The sequence below is a fragment of the Ammodytes marinus genome (assembly GCF_949987685.1).
Source record: "Ammodytes marinus genome assembly, chromosome: 20".
NCBI classification, from domain to species: domain Eukaryota; kingdom Metazoa; phylum Chordata; class Actinopteri; order Uranoscopiformes; family Ammodytidae; genus Ammodytes; species Ammodytes marinus.
This window is the reverse complement of record NC_137224.1, coordinates 18,686,383-18,704,497: the sequence shown is the minus strand read 5'-3', so window position 1 is coordinate 18,704,497 and position 18,115 is coordinate 18,686,383. Positions and strand designations below refer to the sequence as shown.

Genomic DNA, 18,115 nt, shown 5'->3' with positions numbered 1-18,115 from the left:
TGTGTACTAGTTCTGTGATGTGGCTTGCTCTAAACTTGTGTTAACAGGTTATTAGGTAGAGGTAGATGTATGCATCTGGAGATCAGCAGACTGAGGAGCGAGAGCAGGAGATGGCAGCGTCCCCTCCAGAAAAGGCAGCGGCAGCACCCAGCCTGGTCAGCAGGGCCGGGATCCCAGTGGCATCTGCAGGTCTCTGGCAACTCCGTGGCAGTTCAGAAACGCCTCCCTTGACTCGCTGCCAATAAGGGCGTGGACACATTTCCTGGTTGTTCATATGTGTAGGCCTTACATTAATACTTTTATTTACCACAGCGCTATCTAGTTAAGACAGTCACCTAGGCAACGCAGTCAGAGTCCCCCCTCCCACTTTGTACATTAAAATGTGTAAACAAGTAGCTGCTTTTTCCCTTATATCTTTGTTCATCATGACTCCATGGCGGAAGTGGTTAAGTCAATAGAAATAGCACTAAAAAGTAGAACATACTGCTAAACAATCACCTGAAAGCAGAGTGACTGTTGTAACAACAAACACGGACCAGTGGGTTTTCCCAGGAAATGTGTCCCCGCACTTATTGGCAGCGAGTCAAGGGAGGTGTTTCTGAACTGCCACAGACCTGCCGATGCCACTGGGAGGATCTCGCTGTTTCTCCTGATCCACAAGAGGATCTAGAGAAGAGGGAGAGAGGGAAAAGAAATACATTAGCACAGTAGGAATGCCTCGGTGTGGAAATGTTCCCATCGGGTAATACACTTGTGATAACACCAGTGTTACTGTAACACCGACTGGACATAGACAATTAAAATAAAAATAGTCTTGGTGCAAATTTCAAGAGAAGGCATGTGTCGGCTCTGTAGAGCGCTTACTTTGATCTTAAATGTTAGATCTTTGGATCCTCTGATTGCATTTTGAACAAATGCTTATCGTTTGTCATTTACTTTTGTCGTAGGCTACACTATGAGGTGTGCCTGGGCTTCAGCTCCGAACGTTATGAGTGAAGCTACGGATATATTTGGGGCGTAATTTCCACTATGGACATGTCTCCCCCCCCCCCCCACACACACACACTTTACAATGTGTTTATTATTTGTAAATGTTTTCTATGTAGTCTTAGAATTAAAGTCTAGTAGGCCCAACTACTTTTTTTTATGTAATGAACACGCACCCACCACTGCCAAGCAACAATTAACCAAATGGTTTTCATGTCCAATAAAAACATTGAAAATAGGCTTACTCTGTGTTGTCAATTGGCATGTCCAATACAAAAAATTTAAAATAGGCCTACTCTGTGTTGTCAGTTGGCAATCGATGTAAATCGGTGTGAGCCTCATCACCGAGTAACACCGGTAGCTCGTATTTGATAGGCAATCTAACAACCGTTAGCATGTAATGGCTAACGAAGGGGTTAGCAGGCAGGCCTTATTCAATGTCGTGAAATCGATATAAATGCACAAACGTGTCAGTAAAGAGACACTAAATGTGAACTCTCGGCACGTGAGTAACATTGTCATCACATCGTCTGGTCGATATGACCTTATAGTTTTTGTTATCCAAAGTGTTATCCCCGCTAGTTTAGCCAGTTTAGCTTACCTGCTATTGACAGGACGCTCCATTGTTTCGGCTTGGACGTCCTTCTTCAGGGGAGAGCATAGCCAGCTCTAACCATGCCTCCAACACGTCCACCTCCCGGCATAGCTAAATGAGCGCACATGTTTGATGCAGGAGTGACCGCATGTGGTCCAAGCTAGCGTCGTGACAGCAGATGGACTCGGTCACTGTGTGCAGCGGTCAAGACGAACATCACGTAGTGTTAGGACCCGCTCCTAGCCCCAAATCACCGGGTCCACCTCTTCCTCCATTCGTATCACTTCAGGTCTCCCTTCTCTAGTTGGCTCAAACACTTAAGGCGATCGGATTAATCACTAGAGCAAAAGATCTGTCGACTTTGTTTTCCTCCATGCTCAAACAAGCCAGTGTTCGGTTACGGGGCACCAGACCGCACCAGACACAACCAACCTCGTGACGTAGGCTTCTACGTCATTCCAACATGGCGGCCACCTAGTCAGTTCGCTACGTTAAAATCAAGATAATAAATTGTAATATCTGTGATTTAAAAAACTTTTTAAATGTTTTTTTTTGGCAAAGTGATTTGCCTTATTCATGTGTGTGTACTGCCAGTGCTAAAGTATGTGTTTCATTTCCACTTTAAATGCTTATGGTTGTTTTAGTGTTGGAATAAGTCAATAATTAGGTCAAGTCCATTTTATTCATATAGCTCAATATCACAATTAACAATAAGGAAAGACTCCCACCAAATCATCCCAACCTTTTTAATGTGGAAAAAGTACCAGGATGAACATACATGCAGATGTCGTGTGTTCAGAACAAAAAGAAAACACAAATTCATATGTGGTAATATGTTAATCAAAACACTGTAATGTGTGATATTTTCATATTAACACATTTTCATGGTGCGACTCTGTCCTGTAGTATCGTAATGATGAAAATCGCTGCCCACCTCATTTGAGTGGCAGATCTTAAATCACATTGATTGACGCGGCAACATGTTTTTCTGTGGCGTTTTTTTAAGCGAGGGGAATTTCCGGTTGTTGTTCTTTATTGATGCTTTTCAGATGAACAGTTGGTGCTGCTCATTCATTAAGACCCTTTCGTCTTCCCCTCTAGACTCACAAAGTATTAACTGTGCTTTTTATTTTTTATTTCTGCAGATAATTGGCCTATTAAATGTTTTCACACCACAGAAGACACTGGAAGAATTCCAAGACGTGTGAGTATCACTGGGCCGACTAGCATCTGCTCGCTGCCTGTTTAAAAAATCAATACAGAACGTAGGTTGCCGAGGGCTTGGGCCATCTTTTCTGACTTTTAGGGACTTGATCTCTGATAAGTGTGTTATCCTGAGATGAGACACATCTTCAGCATACAAACTACAATATTACCCTCTGCGAGTTCTGGCGGATTGCAGCTTCTGCAGTCTGTCCTCATTAATTATTTATTTTGTATACACTGCCTTTTAATAAGATGAACACTCGGGTAAAATGTTGCAGTGTCCTACGTGTGTGTTTGAAAGTGGACAAGAAGTCCATGTGAGGGGAAACTGGCTATGGAAACACAGATAGAGAGGGGATTTCTTAAAACTGAGATGTGGGGGGAAGTGATGGTTTCACAGAGTATGACAGGAACAAACATGATTAATGCCATCCTCTGGAAGCTCTCTCTGTGTGTGTGTCCGTGTGCCAGTGAGTCTGTGTGTGCAGTGCTGTGTCTGCCTGATTGGAGCTAAAAAGGAAACTGGACAAATCCTAGCCAGAGGGTTGCGAGGCACAGTTAGAGGACGGAGGATGAACACTCCCATTTGCCTGTGTGTTTTTGTACCTGAATGCCTACTTGTATTGCAGAGTACATGATGGGGTATTTAGCCAATTGGACTACAGCATATAAACATGTGTGCTTAGACTCAGTCGTGCACAACAACCATATTTGACAGTGTATTAACTCAATGTATGATATAATAATTATATACTAATATCATCCATCCATGCAGAAATCCTACGTCTTAGTCACCAAGATGTTTCTTTTCATATGAAAAAATCTGTCCGGATGTCCTTCCTCCATGTAGGAAGATTGTAGGGGCTGATGATGTAACAGCTGCCTGATAGCATAACATCAACATGGTGTTGAGAAGGAGGATTCTTAAACTTCCTAAATGCCATGATAAACTAGTGCTGCGAGGATATAAGACATTAATATGTAGTTTTTAAATGTATTTTTTTGTTTGTTGCCATTACATAAATCAGTTATGGCTTGATAAATATGGTTTACTTTATTGAAATCGGCGAGTCATTTAAGTATATCCACAGTAAAGTGGCATTTAAGACCAGAGACTAAAGGGGAGTAGCAGCATACAGAAGCTCTTTTTACTTTCATCTTGGCACGTATGTCAGCCTGCCTGTGTGTGTCCTTGTGTGATAACATTCCCCTCTGTGCTGTGCCCCTGCCAGGTATATAGTGATGGAGCTGATGGATGCCAACCTCTGCCAGGTGATTCAGATGGAGCTGGACCACGAGCGGCTGTCCTACCTGCTCTACCAGATGCTGTGTGGAATCAAACACCTGCACGCTGCCGGCATAATACACAGGGTGAGGCGCGCTGACAGAGGCACACACACACACACACACGCAACCGTTTGCATGCACCTGCTCCAGGTAGCAGGTGCAACATTTTATATCCATAGCCATACACAGCATACAAATCATTCCTCTCATGTTTGGAAGTTGGCAGAATCTAATTTTATTTCCATTAAATGACACTTAAGAAATAATTGGAGTCCCAGGGTAACACAGACAAACATTGATTGGTCGTATTCCAGCGGAGAGGATGTACAGGTTGCACGCACACACGTTTATACACTCAGGTGATTGTTCACTTTGAAACAACAGACATGGGATTACAAACACACACACACTCCCTGAAGCACTAGATGGAGTATACAAAGGATCCCTCTTGTACACACACACACACACACACTCATACACATCGGCGTCACTGTTTCGATCACCCTCAGTGGAAGACGCAGCAGTAGATTAGCTGCTTCCTGCTCTGCCAGCCAGAACTAATTGAGCCACAGGCGGAGCTAACCGGCCCCACTCGCCTCGGCACGCAGAGCTCTCACAAGGTGAACAGATGCAATGTGAGTCATGGATAGGCAAAGATTCCGCGCTCTCGTTATGGTGGGTTTTCTGTGCGACAAGAGCCCTCTAATCCTCTCTTTTTAAATATGCTCAGAGTTGCTAAGCACTTCCTCCACAATACATTCTCCTACTAATTTAAGGCAGTAGAGTACAATTGACTTTGATGGTCTCATTGTCAAGAAGTAATGATGATGGCGAGTACGATCATGAGGGGCTTGTGTCTGTATTGCATCTAAATGTTCCTGAAAGCGTTGTATTGTTTGCTTGTGAGCGGCACCTTAGACATTTTTTGGCAGTTGTGAGATCTTGTGACAGATGTGACTGGGATGAAATATCCTATTTGTTGCTGTGTAATTAATCTAATTATACTTAACAGCAATTAGTCAACCTAGATCTGTCAGGGCTGGCAAATTAGTGGTTGTAATAAATCAATTGGCAGGTGGCCATCAGTGGATTATAGCCCACAGGCACTGAGTTTTGTTTATGACGTGACACCTCACTGGATGGAAATATGAAAGGAAATATAATGTCAGTTTAATTTGTAAGGAGTAATTACCGCGGAGGAAAAACATTATCGGCAAGTCCATTTCAAAAGCTCAATGAATGTCTTATTTCTTACTGGAGTTCCTTCCTGTAGGTGATTGACTCACTGATATGTAGGCCTACTGTATGTCTCACTGGAAAGTGTCCCCCCAACAGCGATTCCCTCCCCCCCCCCCCAAGTTTCGGAGGTGCCTGCGGTGTGGAAGCAGGAGCTATTTTGGTACCGACCATTGTGGAACCAGTAGCAGGTTTTCGACATGCATACACACTTATTATTTGTATGTTGTATTTGTAATTTATTCCTTTCACCCCTCAGCGTAGAAAATCAGCGTTGAAGCACACCAGTCTAAATCAGGCTTCTAACTCTCCAGGCGTTGTGTTTTCCTCACAGGACCTGAAGCCCAGCAACATTGTGGTGAAGTCTGACTGCACACTGAAGATCCTGGACTTTGGTCTGGCCAGAACAGCCGCCACCGGCCTCCTCATGACGCCCTACGTGGTCACACGCTACTACCGCGCCCCTGAAGTCATCCTGGGCATGGGCTACCAGGCCAACGGTGAGTGGAGGAAAAGCAGCTTCTTTGCAGCTCCTGGCCAATGAGGAGCTCCTACGCTGCTGCCTGGCCTGCTGCTGCATGGCCCCTCCCACCCCCTCCTGGGATGTTTTCGACAACACCTCCCAATCACTCACACACACACGCACACTCCCACTCTCACACTCTCTGTTCCTGTAAAGGTCACACTCAGGGGGGCAAGTTGGCATGTTGGGCATCGATGCTTTGTGGGAAACTTCCTGTCTGGGGCCTCTGGTTCCCAGCAGTGCTTTAGCATGTGTTTGATGTTTTATTAAGAGGTTGCCTGTCCTGAGCTCCATACAGCCTGGCTTAAAAGGCCAGTACGAATTACAGGCTCTTGTGCATGCTTCAGCAGTTTCACCTATAGTGCTCCTGTTCTGAACATATCGCAGTTTCTGCAATACGGTCCTAAAGGAATAGTTCAATGTTTTGGGAAATGTGCTTATTTGCCATGAGTTTGATTGATACAACTCTCATATCTGTCCACAATATATGCAAATAGTGCCGGTGGAGTACGTTAGCTCACTTAAGCATAAAGACTGCTAGCAAAAGGAAACGGCTAGCCCAGACCAGTCAAAAAGGTAACAGAATCCACTTGGCAGCACCTCTGAGGCTTCACAATAACTAATGACGGAGTGATGCTAGCAGTTTCCCTGTGTTCTCAGTCTTTATGGTTAGCTTGACTATCCGTCTCCTGGTTGTAGTGTACAGAAAGGAGAGTGGTATCAATCCTGCATCACATTATTGACAGTTAACAAGCACATTTTTCCAAAACGTTAAACACTTTTGCTCCACTAGGCTACATAGTCAGATAAATAAAAGCCAGTTAGGCTAATTCCGATTTTTGGATTTTAAGTAGACAATTGAATTTCCCCTTTGCAATAATGCTCCAGTTACAGCCACACTCAGGAAAATCTTGTTAATACTAAAACTCTTCATCTTTTAGGCTCTTCAACCAAAAACACTGACCCTATTTTGTTCCTGCTGACTTGTTGCATTTATTTGCTTATTCTCTTCTCCCTCCTTTTACGCTGCGCATATGTAGTGGATATTTGGGCTGTTGGCTGCATTATGGCAGAAATGGTTCGCCACAAAATCCTTTTTCCAGGAAGGGATTGTATCCTTGAGCTGCTTGCAGCAGTTTCTGGCATTTATTGTGAAAAAAAAAAACGCAGCACAAAAAAACCCGTCTTTCGTCTCTTTAAAAAAGAACACTGAATTGTTTACCATCCAACAGATCATACATTCTGTGAGCAACTATGGAAATTCTATTTCTCTGATTTGCCCGACACCTCACACCCCCCACCTGCTGTTTCTCCAGATACACCAACTCACACGACTCACCTAAGCAGCAGCACTGTTGCTTCCAGCACAATGACAATCACACGAAAACCCAAAATAGAATTTAATAGTTTGCCTCTCCATAGCGGGGAATTAAACTGTTAAAAAATACCCTCGACTTTCCTCCAAATGCTTTTCTTACATCTTTCTAGATGCAGCAGCCAAACAAAAAAAGATCAATTGGATTCACATTATAATACTGCATAAATTGGTGCTATGTTTCAGAAATATTCATAAGGATCTGAATCTATGATGTTATGCATGTGGGTGTGACAGGAAAAACTCAGAAATCATCATTTGTTCAGGCTTGCAGATCAGAATCTTCCTGTTCAACACACACAACATGAACTGCAGTGAGGATGTCGAGGGTGTTCAAGTGCATTTCTGCCCCAAACAAAAAAACAAATTCAGAAGACCTTGAAAGTCAGTGTCTCACATTGTAGTGCTTATGACTCACTATTCAGTCTTCCTTAAGCAGAAACTATCCTGAAAATGTTTTCTCTAATTGAACACTGGTGTTCTTTAAGAGACGTGCAGTATATCCTATTAAGGTTTCTATAAAGAATAATAATCCATTTCCTTAGCCCTGTGGGATGCTGACCCAGGTCTCAGTGCACTCAACTGCATGCATATCATTTCTGTCATGTATCACACACATCACCTGGCACCACGTCATGTTGTTTTTCATTTTTTTTTCCCTTTTGGTTCTATTTATGTTCTGTTTTTTGTTTGTTTCGTTTGTTTTTTCCGTCCTGCATGCTAATTTGGTGGTTGTCATTTCATTTTCAGTTGATGTCTGGTCTGTTGGCTGCATCATGGCCGAAATGGTCCGGGGTAGTGTGTTGTTTCCAGGCACTGATCGTATCCTTAAGTTGATCCTCCATCTGAAGCCTTCCCACCCCCCTCAAAAAAATGCCAACTGTTGTCCCATCCTCTTGTCTTGACATCTTGTTCATATCTTTGTACACAGTGAGGGGGGGAGAAGCTGCCAATCTACTGTGTCTGTTTGAATAAGACGACTTCATTGTGTTAGGCGTTGGCATTAATTTCCTTCAGTGACTGAATTGAAAAGGAATAAATGTTTTATCATGGCCGTTTGACTACTCACAACAGGCAAAGCAAAGTTATATTTAGAGGACATTGACAAACATAGCAGACGTAAGAAAGGAAAGGGTTAATCAGTCTATTAAGCCATGGCAGTACTTCCTTGGTTTATAACTATTAGGTGCTGTAACCTAATTTGACCGACTGATATGACAGAACAAGTCGTTTTAAAGGTTTTAAGAAAGCTTAATTCACATAACTCAGTGGGAAAACACTTAATTCGGACCGGAGCTCATGAAACACAGACTAGCTTGAAATGGTGGCAGGGCTTAAGAGCTCTAAAAAGGCTAAGATTGACTCACTGACTTGGCTTATGGACTTAAGCATAGTCTTATTTATTTATTTGACTGTCATTTTTATAAGGACATTTCTCCATTGTTTCCATTGTAGCCATTTTCTGTTAAGGAAGACACATTATTTTACCGGAGCCAGAATTGAGTGAGTCATCACTGTTATAGCAGCATTGATGTTTCTTCCTATTCAGCTTTATAGTTAGGTGTAAACCAATCTTTTAAATGGGTGGCCTTTTATAAATAGAGTATCAGATAGAAAAATGTATGTGACTAATGATTTTTCTTATTCCAGAAAACCTTGATCTACTGTTTCTATAGGTATTGACAAAAAATAGCATAGAACTTTGGTAATGCATTCATATTAATATATTAACTCTTAAAAATAATTCCGTATGATAACATTTAGAAGTCCAGAATTAAAAAGGGAGCTCATCGGGCAGCCATGGCTGGTGGATCACTGTAGTGTAAAATGATCTGAGATTTCCAATTTTGTTGAGCTGACTATTATTGGTATTATTGATTTGTAGATCAATAATCAAGGATGAGCCAAGATGTGAACAAAAACATGTGTCTTTGTGGTACACCTGTACATGTTACATCTGTATGTATGCATGTTTATTTGTACTAAAAAAAAGAAGAACATAGCCTATGTATTTCCAGCAGCTGGACAACTGGAGGTGAGCACCACCTGTCTCCCCTCAAATTCACTGTTTGCGGATTCCAGATTATTGAAATCATCAACAACACTGCCATGTTCTGTTTCAACACAGTTGCAGTTACACATGCTTTGTAGTAGCACGTCCAAGCCAGAACAATGTGCTTACAAGACAGGGCAACTCCAGATGGCTCTCATCTGCAATGGCCGCTAGTTTTGTCCAAACCCTGCCCAGTGCTTTTCTTAATACTGTAACCTTAAGATATCGACCAGTGGAACAAGGTGATCGAGCAGCTGGGGACTCCGACTCAGGAGTTCCTGATGAAGCTCAACCAGTCGGTGAGGACCTACGTGGAGAACAGGCCACGGTATGCTGGCTACACCTTCGAGAAGCTCTTCCCCGATGTCCTGTTTCCCGCAGACTCTGAACACAACAAACTGAAAGGTGAATATCCTGTTGTCCGGTTGTGAAAATCATCTTGTAAAGGTTTATTGAAGTACAAAAAAGTGTGAATTTATAAATGTATTGCCTTCAACTATTTGGCATTATAGTATATTTATCTATGTATATTTAAATGGCTGTTTTATACTAATTGAAGGATTGAATACAATGGGTCCATGGTGGCTCTCCCCAGTTAGTGTCGCATTCTGTGTTTGCAGCCTTGTAAACCTCTGCTCACAGCAAAGCTCAGGTGACAAATCATTTTTCAGTGTCTGCTTCAGATTAACCACTTATTACAGAAGCTGACAGTTCACAAGCAAGGTGTTTACTGTGAAAAGGAATGAACCTCTAGTGGGTTCATGTGTACATGGAGTGAATATGACAGGAACATTCACAGTGCGCATCGTGGAGCTGTTGCAAGATGACACTCATCTTATTCTCTTCTCATTAATTTACAGAGGCAGAAATGTGTGACAGCAGTTAATTCCCCTGAAGTTCCTGTGTTAAACTGCATTGTTTGTTTGCTAGAAAATTCCAAAGAGTACCTTTTTTAAATAAGCTCCTCTTACCTTCTGGAAAACGGCATCTGTTTTAGGGACATCATCCTGTACCAGCTGGTACAATAAAACCAATCATAATGTCTGTTTGTTAACCCAAAATAATAACCGTACTCTGTTTCTTTGCAGCTAGCCAAGCCCGAGACCTACTTGCCAAAATGCTGGTAATAGACGCGTCAAAGCGGATCTCTGTGGACGAGGCTCTGAAGCACCCTTATATCAACGTGTGGTACGACCCGACTGAAGTGGAGGCAGTAAGTACCTATTTAACTCTCAAAAACTGCACTGACTTTCTCTGGCAGGGCTTTGTGGGTGTTGTTGGATAACATTTTATTGACAGTGACCTTCACCATAAGCGAACAACGGACATAAGCGTTTGATTCCAATGTTGAATTCCGATGAGTCCACAAGCATATGTTAGATGACCCTTTTCCAGCTGCCAACTTCAAATCCAAAATAAAAAATACAGGAATCTCTCAGATGTAATAACCAAAAGCAAAACTGTAGCTGGACATTTTGTGTTGATGCAGGGGCCCATCACTTTCAAAGCAAAGCTAATTGAGAAAAACTATTTTAGGTTTGGCTGTGCGATAGAAAAGAGCATTTGGTTGGTTTTTGGGTAAATCAAGGAAAAAAAACTCACATCTTTTACTTTCTAAAATAATTTGTTCCAGCCCGTGAACGTATTAAAAGTATCCATATCTTAGAAATAAAAGCTCCCATCTAGGCAAACCGTGTTGTCTGTACGCGCTTGTGGACAATCCACCACACTCTCCTTGGGAACACAGTGACTCAGCCAGTGCAAATTGATTTAGCTTGCTATTGGGCAAATTGGGAGATGAGGTGATTTGCTGCTCTCCTCCCTCCGCTCTACTCTCTGGCATGAAAGGACCCTTCAGAACTGACAGCACAGCCTTGAAAAGTTGCTCTGACACTGCATTACTGCTTCAAATCTCCATTTGACCCTGGGGAGGAGGATGGATAACTCTATCCCACGGCTGGCTTTGAGGTGTTTTATTACTGCTCAGCGTGTGCTACAAAATTAAATTTGATTCAAGTTTGTGCTAATAACTTGGAAAGGTATAGTGCACACCAAAGCAGAAAAGTTCAGCATTAAGTGGGTTTAATGTGATGATGGAGACGGTTTTCTATCTGTTGCCATAATTTACCTGACTATGTAGGTTTTCCTCTCTGTACTGTTGCTCATCATTTCCCTGCTGTAGTGTTTAGATGGAATTAAAACATGCATTACGTTCACATGGCGAATTACTAAAAAACATCAGGTCTAGTAGTTGGACCGACTTAGAAATCTAACCGAAAGGCTTCATGTTCTGTAAATATCAGTAACTATTTGTGACAGTAAGGTGGCCTAGTGGTTTCGACTGTCTTTTGACTCGAATCACATGAGTTTGATCCCCATTAAAAGCCAGTGTGGGTCCATCAACTGTCTTAAGACTAAAGGTCAGCTTGGAACATGCAAGTCAAAGCGAGGTAATATTCCCTGAAAGAATGCAGTGTTTTGAGAATTTTTACTGTGCTTTGTTTGAGCCTGAAAACCGTTTACCTGAGTGTGATGTTTTTTTTTTAAAAAGAAGAGGACTGAAATAACTAAAACGATGTGCATCTGTCTATGTGTCGTTCTCCAGCCGCCGCCCGCGATCACAGACAAGCAGCTGGATGAGAGAGAGCACACAGTGGATGAGTGGAAAGGTAGGAACATTTTGTTTCTGTTTCAGCCCTGTCCTCTCTCCTCTTTGATAAGCTGTCGGAAGTACTTAGCTTTTTGCAGTGGATTGCATAAGGTTGGGCTGTGTTAGTTCTTTGCAGCCTGTAGGGCATTTCATCTTTATACTCCAGTTAATGTGCACGTTTCCCCCCACATTCATATAAAGTCTGATGCACAATCCTAATTTTACCCTAGAAATAAGTGACGCACATGCTGCATACATGTCCACTTGGCTTCCTACTTTCACTGCCCTGAAAGTGTACATTAGATAACAGATGATCTGCATACACATGTTTGTCCTTGTTTTAAAATCCAATTTGTGTGATTACAATGATTTATTTAAATGCAACACGTAAATGGAAAATAACAGCAGACCCTATGATTGATCCCCGGGGAACACCAGAGAAAATTGAGATGGCAGAGAAGAAGAGGGGCCTACTTGACGTAGATCTGTTTAAACATCTTACTCCTCCATGCTCACCATGTGATAATGATTCCAACACACACATCACCTTTCTATCCTTAGAAATAGATCATCATGTACAAATTGCAATTGATTTTTATTTTTCTCAAAAGGTGAGAGAAAAACGGATAAGTATTTAACGAACACTAGATCGCACACTATGAAAACAAATGAAGAACCATTTGGTGACGAGTAGAAAGTAAACATTTCTCGCTAAGCCTTTTGGTTTACTGTTTGTTGCTTCTGTCTCGCTTTTTTTTTTTCTTCTTGGTATTAAATGTATCTTGTTTGTTTCAGAGTTGATATACAAAGAAGTGTTTGACTGTGAAGAAAGGACAAAGAACGGTGTCATCAGGGGACAGCCAGCGTCCATAGGTTAGTGGATTACTTACTTTGTTTTACACTCTTGAGCCCATCAAAGTACTTGCTTAATTTGGGTAATTCCTTTTTAATGGAATCATACCCCATGTTGGCAGAGAAGTGATAAAATTAGCACACTGATATGTCTAGTTGGATACATGATTAATTTTCTGTTATGACCCAGATTAGGTTTGGCATAAAACTGTAAGGATTAGGATAAGAATTGTTCCACGGTAAAGTAGTGACTGTTATAGAGGTCCACTGCAATTCATTTATCCAGCACGTGATGTAGAATCAGTGCTGCTCTATTTTTCAATGTCATGAGTATCATGTCATCTATGTAATCATCTAATAACAGGCAAACTACCGGTACATAAATGAATAAGAAAGTACTATGCAGATTTCAATTCCAGCTAATAATTGTTACTGTATACTGCTGGTACAATGGGTCTATCATAACTCTCCTCTCCACATGTTATACTGCTATATTGGTCTCACTGATACGTATGCATCCCACTTTTCAGGTGAAAAAAAAAAAGGTATTAAAAGTGCGATTTATACTTATTATACTTATGTTTTTTAATCTATCTGATCTCGACGGCTGACCACAGACCCTTTCCTGTTCCTCATAGCACAGGTGCAACAGTGAGCAGCAGCCCCCAGCAGCACCACCCCCCCGCCAACGACGTCTCCTCCATGTCCACAGACCCCAACCCGACCGACGGCAGCCTGGACACGGCCGGCCCTGACGCTACAGCGGCCGCCCCCGTGGGCTGCTGCAGATGACTATCATCTACACCTCCTTCCTGGTCCTGGGCTGGGCCTGGCTGCATCCAAGACCATTAGCCTGACACTGGTTCCTGGCCCCCGCCACCTGCGTTTGCCTCCTCCCACCCCCTCTCTGTGCTCGTCTTCAGTAGTGTAGCGATTAGCCAGCTATAGCTGTTTGAGAAATGTTTTGATTACTGAAAGGACAGATCTTTTTTTTAAATTTCAGTTTTAATATTTTTCTTTAAATAAGGATTTCTTTTCATTTGAGTTCTAGCTGTAATTTATTGTGGCATTTCTTATTTTTTTGTGTCTGAAACCTAAGAGGATAAGAGAATTTTTATTATTTCACTATGTTCCGGTTTGTATCAACCGACTGTGAGAAAGAAATATCTGTAAAAAGGTTTTAATGTGATCTATTTTTCTGTTGAAAGTCATTTATTTCACTGGTAAGCTACTGCTTTTACAACTTGCCATATAAATGTAGATTGAGTTTGTACAGATTTTATGGTAGTTGTAGTTTTATCTTCGATGCAAGTTTGCAGTGAGCCATTGAAACATAATTGAATTGACAAACGTACGGTCTTAGTACTCCCCTTATGTGTTTTTATCTCACATAATATGGATATGACATGTCCATTTATTTGAACTGAGATCATGTAAATATACTTAGATTTTTTTTCTCGTGAGTCACTACTACTTCCTTCATTGTAAAATTTCAATTTAATGAAAGCTTTATTATTTTCTCGTTCTTCACTCCTGTTCAGATATTATAGGATTTCAGATTGATATTCACACATCATATGATTCATTTGACCTTTTACATTTAGGCTAATGGCACAGTTAAGTCTTGCTAGATAACTCTGGGCTGTTTGGTGACTCTCCCATGTATTTTTAAGTGCTTTAAAGAATCCCCTCGTCTTGTCTGCAACAGGCTCTGTGGCATTTTGGAAATGGAGTGGTGGCATTGCTTTGGGTTGCGTTCTCCACCGGCTCGCTAGTTCAGGACTTGAGAATGTTTTTCTTGGGGTTCGTTGTGCTTGTTCTTTGTGAGGTTTTGCGAGATGTAGATAAAGGTGTGTGAGGTTGTAAGATTGGTGGCGGTGAAAGTAGAATTTGCTTCGGTCAAGTAGGGAATTGTGATGTTGGAAATGCAAGTGAACGTGGTGATATTGGGTTTTGGGATATTGTGAGGGATAGTGATTCTGCAGCCTGATGGAACAGCGTGAACATATGTCCGCCTAAAGTACTTTATAGTGATAATGGAAATTTGAAAGGAAATTTTTTGAAGTTGGCCAAAAACTTTGTGTACCAGACTTGCCTGCAATTGTGAATAGTAATAAAAGAAAACATTTAATTGTTAAACAGCAGCACAAACAAACTAAATATTCTTACTGTATGCAATAATAGTGCCCTTTTTGAGTGTTTCTTTTGATTTTAAATTTGAAAGGAAAAGTGCCTGTTTGTCATCCATTCCTGAGTACCCCGGTTGAAGTGTATTCATTCACGTGTAGGTTTTCATGGCGTCTGGATAACAACAGTGGCCACTGTATCAAACTGATAACGTCTGATGGGGTTGTAGTTCTCACAAATGTATTGTATATTTTTCTACTTGTTTTGATTTTTACCCTTGAGCGGGAGACTGCAGTGTCTTGCAGGGTGAGAACCTGATGACGTATATACGCCCGAGAGGCTTGAGCGTGCGTTTGAGTTATTTCAGAAGAAAAGGCAGTTTTATCAAGGGTCTTTCATCAAAGTAAAAATAAGTTTTTCTTTGCAGTGACAACAACCGAAACATAGGCTTATGTCAGTTATTGGGCGTTTCTTTAAGTACTAATTTAATGTGACGACTGTAAAAGAGAAGACTGAAAAGGACAAACATGTTCTTAGAACTTAATTAACTAAATGAGTGAACTCTGCGACCGCATTATTGTATCGGAAGGCAGACTAATGCTCTAGTTTGTGAATATGTATCTGAGGCAGGGCCAAACAACCAGGATTTCTGTCTAATTGAAAAACTGATCTAACCAGTTACTCAATTTAAAATGAGCCATATTAGCTTTAAGATATTCAGGCAAATTGTGTAATGGTTTGCTGACTTTTGAAGATTATAAATCGATAAAACAAAGGTGTCGATGCCACTTTAAAAAAAAAAACGTTTTAGGTTGAAATGTTTGCATAACTAAACTTGTTATCTGCAAGAAGCAGAGTTAGGCTGTATTGCACTGCCATGGATAATGAGCTGGTTTGTGGATGTTAACTGCATAGGCATAACCATTACGATGCTAGGATTGTCTGAACGTTTGACAAGGCGCTGACCGTCTAGATCCTGTCTCAGTCTTTGATAAAGACGATGTATTCTAGGAGGCTCAAAGCAAAGTTGGAAGAAGGTTTGACTGTAAAATAAAACATGCCGTTTTTAGTAAAAACTATCCAGTTTCAAACTAATAATTTTTGTAAATCGGTTGCACCATTATAACTTAGCCAGTAAAAAACTTAGCAATGGACAAATTGGTTGTTATTATCAACTTTGTAAAATGATGGATACTGTAGCTTTGCAAGCTGTATCTTAACCTCCACTCCTATAGTGTGGAGGTTAAGATACAGATGTGTGTTTCAGAATTGTCAGTATCCATACTGTTTAGAGTAAGTAAGAAATATCTCATTTCAGTATTGCGTTCAATTTTATTTAGTCAGTAATGGCATAATGTTTGTAATTTTAGGTATTTTGCATTTTTTTTTTGTGAAATTAATTTAGAACATTATGGTTTACGTCATTATTACACTGAGTATATGGTCAACCATTTTAAATATTAAATCAATCTAAACAGGTAATAGGTTTGCAAGCAAACATTAGCTTTGTCAGTGAGCAACTCAACTGTTAACATTTAATAAATTAGAAAGCAAATATTAGCTTTGTTACCAAGTAACGCCACAGTTAACATTTGATATAATATCAAGATTATGTTAGCTTTATGGGTGAGCCAAAAAACTGTTAACATTTAATATATACTATCACACTAGTGTTAGCTTTGTCAGTTAGCCAAACAACATTTAATAAATTAGAAAGCAAACATTAGCTTTTTGTTGCAGAGCTAGGCAACGGTTAACATTTGATATATTATCACTCTAGTGTTAGCATTGTGAGTTTGCTAGGCAACATTTAAACTGGCGGTTACCTGGTGTTAATATTTTGTAACAACTAATCTTTTCTTTGTGATAACTACTTTATGAGGTGCAACCCATTTTAATTTTGCGATGCGTAAATGTTCTCCTTTTTTAACATTTTCGTAAAAGCTGGGTTAAGTTTAATGTTACTAAAAGCTGGTGCCACTGCCTACTGCTTCTTTTAAGAAGAGGAAGGTTTGCTTATTTATTAGCCAGAGTCTGCTAGTAAAGTGCGGTGGCAGCAACTGCAGAGCCAGATTAGTTCAGTACAAAACTAAATTCAATCTACTATCAGTTATTTTAAATTCCAACAGCAAAACATTTTAAATGTCCAGGAGTATTTCAGTAAACAAGTAGTCAAACTTGGATTTGAGCAGTGTCACATCAGTAAGAAGGGAGAAAATCCGTGATATGTATCCATTCGTCATATTAGCCCATTTGTTTTATTAGCTAAAATAATCTATCAGATAAAAGTAGGCTATTTGTTCTCTGAAGTGCTCTTAAGTTTCTTAGCCCAACTTTAGGAACTTTAATTGGAGAATTCCTATTTTTTTTCTTTCTTCTTTTTAGGTTGTTGTTGCTTTTAAAAAAAATATTATTATAATTACTGCATCTTTTCAAACAATGTCATTCTGATCTAAGTCCGCTTTGATGAACTACCTCACGCTGAATTTCTGCCAGTTCTTGCATATACTTAGTCGCCTGCAGAATTAGCTATCGAAGATGTGTGAATAACAGATTCCATTATTTATTTATTTGAAAGTGTACTATTTGTTGGTTTCAACAGACTTCTAGTTTTGTACATTATGTATACTTCACCTAGAAGTGAGAAAATTGTTATATGGATTTTTTGTTCCTATATTTTGTTCGTTTGTTTTTGAACTAAATGTGCAATACCTTCAGCAAACTGTGCTAGTAGTATGTGATGGGCCTAGCCTTTGTTAGCTGTCTCCTGAAGGTAAAGAAAATGTTTGGTACTGTCAATCCATGTTTTCCTTTTCTTTTTAATGAATAAGAAACATTTTCATTTCTGTGACTTGTTTATAGTCATGATGTTACGTAATCAGTCTTACCCACCAAACATATCTGTCAGCCAGGGTTTGGTGCAGAGACAGGTTGTCCGTTGAGTCCATAAATGGCCAACAGATTCCGATTTGGATCGTGGTAAGGACAATAATGTTAATGAACACGAAAAAGATGAGTAAATACCTAAAATAAATCAATATATGTATGGTGCTGGTTTTTAATGTTTGCTAGTGAATCCAGCCATGCGAGTAGTTTTAAGAATTCCTGGATATGCGCGTCCCAAAAAACCCGCAACCAACGAAAAGTGCACTACTAGAATACATGCACTGGGATCTGATGATGCCACCTCTAAAAAAAAAGTTAAAAAACATGTACTGCAAATA

The 18,115-nt window shown here is 40.5% G+C and overlaps 1 protein-coding gene across 2 annotated transcripts in view; it reads left to right on the top strand.

The window, feature by feature from the left end:
• Positions 1-18,115, top strand: part of mapk8b (mitogen-activated protein kinase 8b) — a 35,699-nt gene extending 17,584 nt beyond the window's left edge. The window contains exons 4-12 of one of the 2 annotated variants that reach the window (XM_080048633.1): positions 2,728-2,786; positions 4,021-4,159; positions 5,646-5,811; positions 7,960-8,031; positions 9,485-9,667; positions 10,351-10,475; positions 11,868-11,931; positions 12,708-12,785; positions 13,408-18,115. In XM_080048633.1, coding sequence (XP_079904759.1) covers positions 2,728-2,786; positions 4,021-4,159; positions 5,646-5,811; positions 7,960-8,031; positions 9,485-9,667; positions 10,351-10,475; positions 11,868-11,931; positions 12,708-12,785; positions 13,408-13,556 — 1,035 coding nt within the window. In that variant the 3' untranslated portion in view covers positions 13,557-18,115. Of the gene's footprint in view, positions 1-2,727; positions 2,787-4,020; positions 4,160-5,645; positions 5,812-7,959; positions 8,032-9,484; positions 9,668-10,350; positions 10,476-11,867; positions 11,932-12,707; positions 12,786-13,402 lie in introns of both variants that reach the window. The other variant, XM_080048634.1, reaches the window with a different exon arrangement.